General features: G+C 41.2%; 1 protein-coding gene across 1 annotated transcript in view; it reads left to right on the plus strand.

The window, feature by feature from the left end:
* The window catches only part of LOC111975905 (obscurin-like), a 77,026-nt gene that overhangs the window by 25,091 nt on the left and 49,624 nt on the right, over positions 1 to 2,311 (plus strand). The window contains exons 32-33 of the mRNA XM_070447707.1: positions 846 to 973; positions 1,236 to 1,359. Of these exons, the coding sequence (XP_070303808.1) occupies positions 846 to 973; positions 1,236 to 1,359 (252 nt within the window). The remainder of the gene's footprint in view (positions 1 to 845; positions 974 to 1,235; positions 1,360 to 2,311) is intronic.

Here is a 2,311-nt window from a genome sequence, read left to right on the forward strand (position 1 = left end):
CCCTCTAATCTTAGTATTACCAAGTTCTTCCTTCTCTGTCTCCCAAACCAAATACATCCCTCTCCACAACCCCGTCCCAGTTCTCCTCATTTACTACACCCCAGCCAAGCCTGTCCCCCCTCCATTGATGCCCTCACTTACTAATCTATGTTCCAAATTACCCAATGTTAGGGTAAGTAATGCACAGAAAAAAATCTGAATATTGTGACCCTCTTGAGATAAACATAAGATCCTGGTTATGTTGCTTCTCTCTAGATGGGAAATCCTTACCTGCTGACAGTCAGATTGGTGCTGCCTCTTGCATGTCTCCAGTATCACAGGAGTATATCCCAGAGTATCTGGGTCCACATTGTGGATGAGAAGCAGGTTGAGCTTTGCCTTCCTTACGGTTCTCATACTTGTCTCCGTTCAGTAGGGGCATGTTGTTGCGTCTCCATGTGACAGGGGTAGTGAGGTCAGAGGTCGTACAGGATAAGGTCGCCGTCTCCCCTTCCATGATGACGGTGTCCCGGAGCTTCTCCTCAATGAGTACTTTAACTGGACACAGAGGAAAGTCAACTCTCAAAATGTGTACAGTGCATATATATTAGTGTTTATACTTTATACTTCTTGGAGTTTTGATGCACTGAACATGACTGTGATGAGGTGTGATTCCTCTACCTGCAGCAGGTGTGTGCTATTACACAACCAATCACACACATACCTTTCACAGACACAGAGGCAGTGGTCTCCACACACCCTGCCTGGCACGTGTAGCTGCCACTGTCATCGGGCTTCAGCTCCAGGATGTGTAGCTGAAACACACAGCCGTCCTGCTTCATCTGGTACTTCCTGTTTGGCCTGAGAGCAGCCGGCCCTTCCTCCACTGGACTGGGACTCCAGGCTTAGACAGCTCACAGGACAGGAAGGCCGTGCCTCCTTCCTCAGCCTCCACAGCCTGCAGCTCTTCTTCAAAGCATGGAGGCAGCTCTGGGTAGATGGAAGACAATAAGGGAATTCCAAATCTATGTTCCATTTGACCAATGTTAGGGTGAGTAATAGAAAAGATAATTCAGAGTATTGTACTGTAATATTGTAGAGTGTAGATCAATTTATCAGTGAATTCTGAAAAGCTATCCAAAGGATTGTTCCATAAGGTTGTGTTTATAGGGAGTGATATTGGTTCTTGCAAAATACATCACATTTTCTTCAAATTTTTATAGTGTTATTAAATATAAAGTGATTTATGTTCTTAGCTTGAGAACCGTAAGGAGGGCAAGCTCAACCTGCTTCTCATCCACAATGTGGACCCAGATGACTCTGGGATATACTCCTGTGATACTGGAGACATGCAAAGCAGCACCAATCTGACTGTCACAGGTAAGGATTTCCCATCTAGAGAGAAGCAACATAACCAGGATCTTATGTTTATCTCAGAGGGTCACAATATTCAGATTTTTTTCTGTGCATTACTTACCCTAACATTGGTAATTTGGAACATAGATTAGTAAGTGAGGGCATCAATGAGAGGGTGGGACAGGCTTGGCTTGGGTGTAGTAAATGGAGGAGAACTGGGACGGGGTTGTGGAGAGGGATGTATTTGGTTTGGGAGACAGAGAAGGAAGAACTTGGTAATACTAAGAATTAGACAGGACCTAATTGTAACAGGTATCGGAATTAATAAACATGAATATAAATAAACATATTTGCATGTGATCTCCTGATATACCTGACCAATATTGAAAGCTCAATGCCCCCTTTGCTAAAAATATTTTCTGAATACACTAAAATCTCAGGATATAAAATTATCTTGGAATGGAACAAAATAATGGAAAAATAATAATACTAAGTCTGATGCACAGCAGTCCTTTAAGTTGATAACAAAACATATTTAATACTTAGGATGCTTAACAAGTGACAGCAAACAACAAATATATGAAGATAACTTCATTCCATTACTCAACAATATGAAATCTGATCTAATTAAATGGAATAATCTTCCCATTAACCTTCCAGGTAGATTTCATTTCTATAGAATGGCATGACTCCCAAAGTTTTTGCATTTATGTTCGGTAATACCAATTACCCCGCCCAAGACGTTCTTTAAAAAAGTATACTTGTCGGAAAAACCATAGAATAAAAAGGAAAGTATTACATCTTCCTAAGTCTGAGGCTGGTTTTAATCTTCCAGACTTGGAATGGTATCAACTCACTACCCAAGACTTTTACTTGCTACATATAGTTAAATGCTCTAAAGAGGAACAATGGGTACATATTGAAGATGTGCATGCTCATCCCCAGAATCTTTTCACGTGTCTATTTTCAAAGGATA

This window comes from Salvelinus sp. IW2-2015, linkage group LG16, assembly GCF_002910315.2.
Source record: "Salvelinus sp. IW2-2015 linkage group LG16, ASM291031v2, whole genome shotgun sequence".
NCBI classification, from domain to species: domain Eukaryota; kingdom Metazoa; phylum Chordata; class Actinopteri; order Salmoniformes; family Salmonidae; genus Salvelinus; species Salvelinus sp. IW2-2015.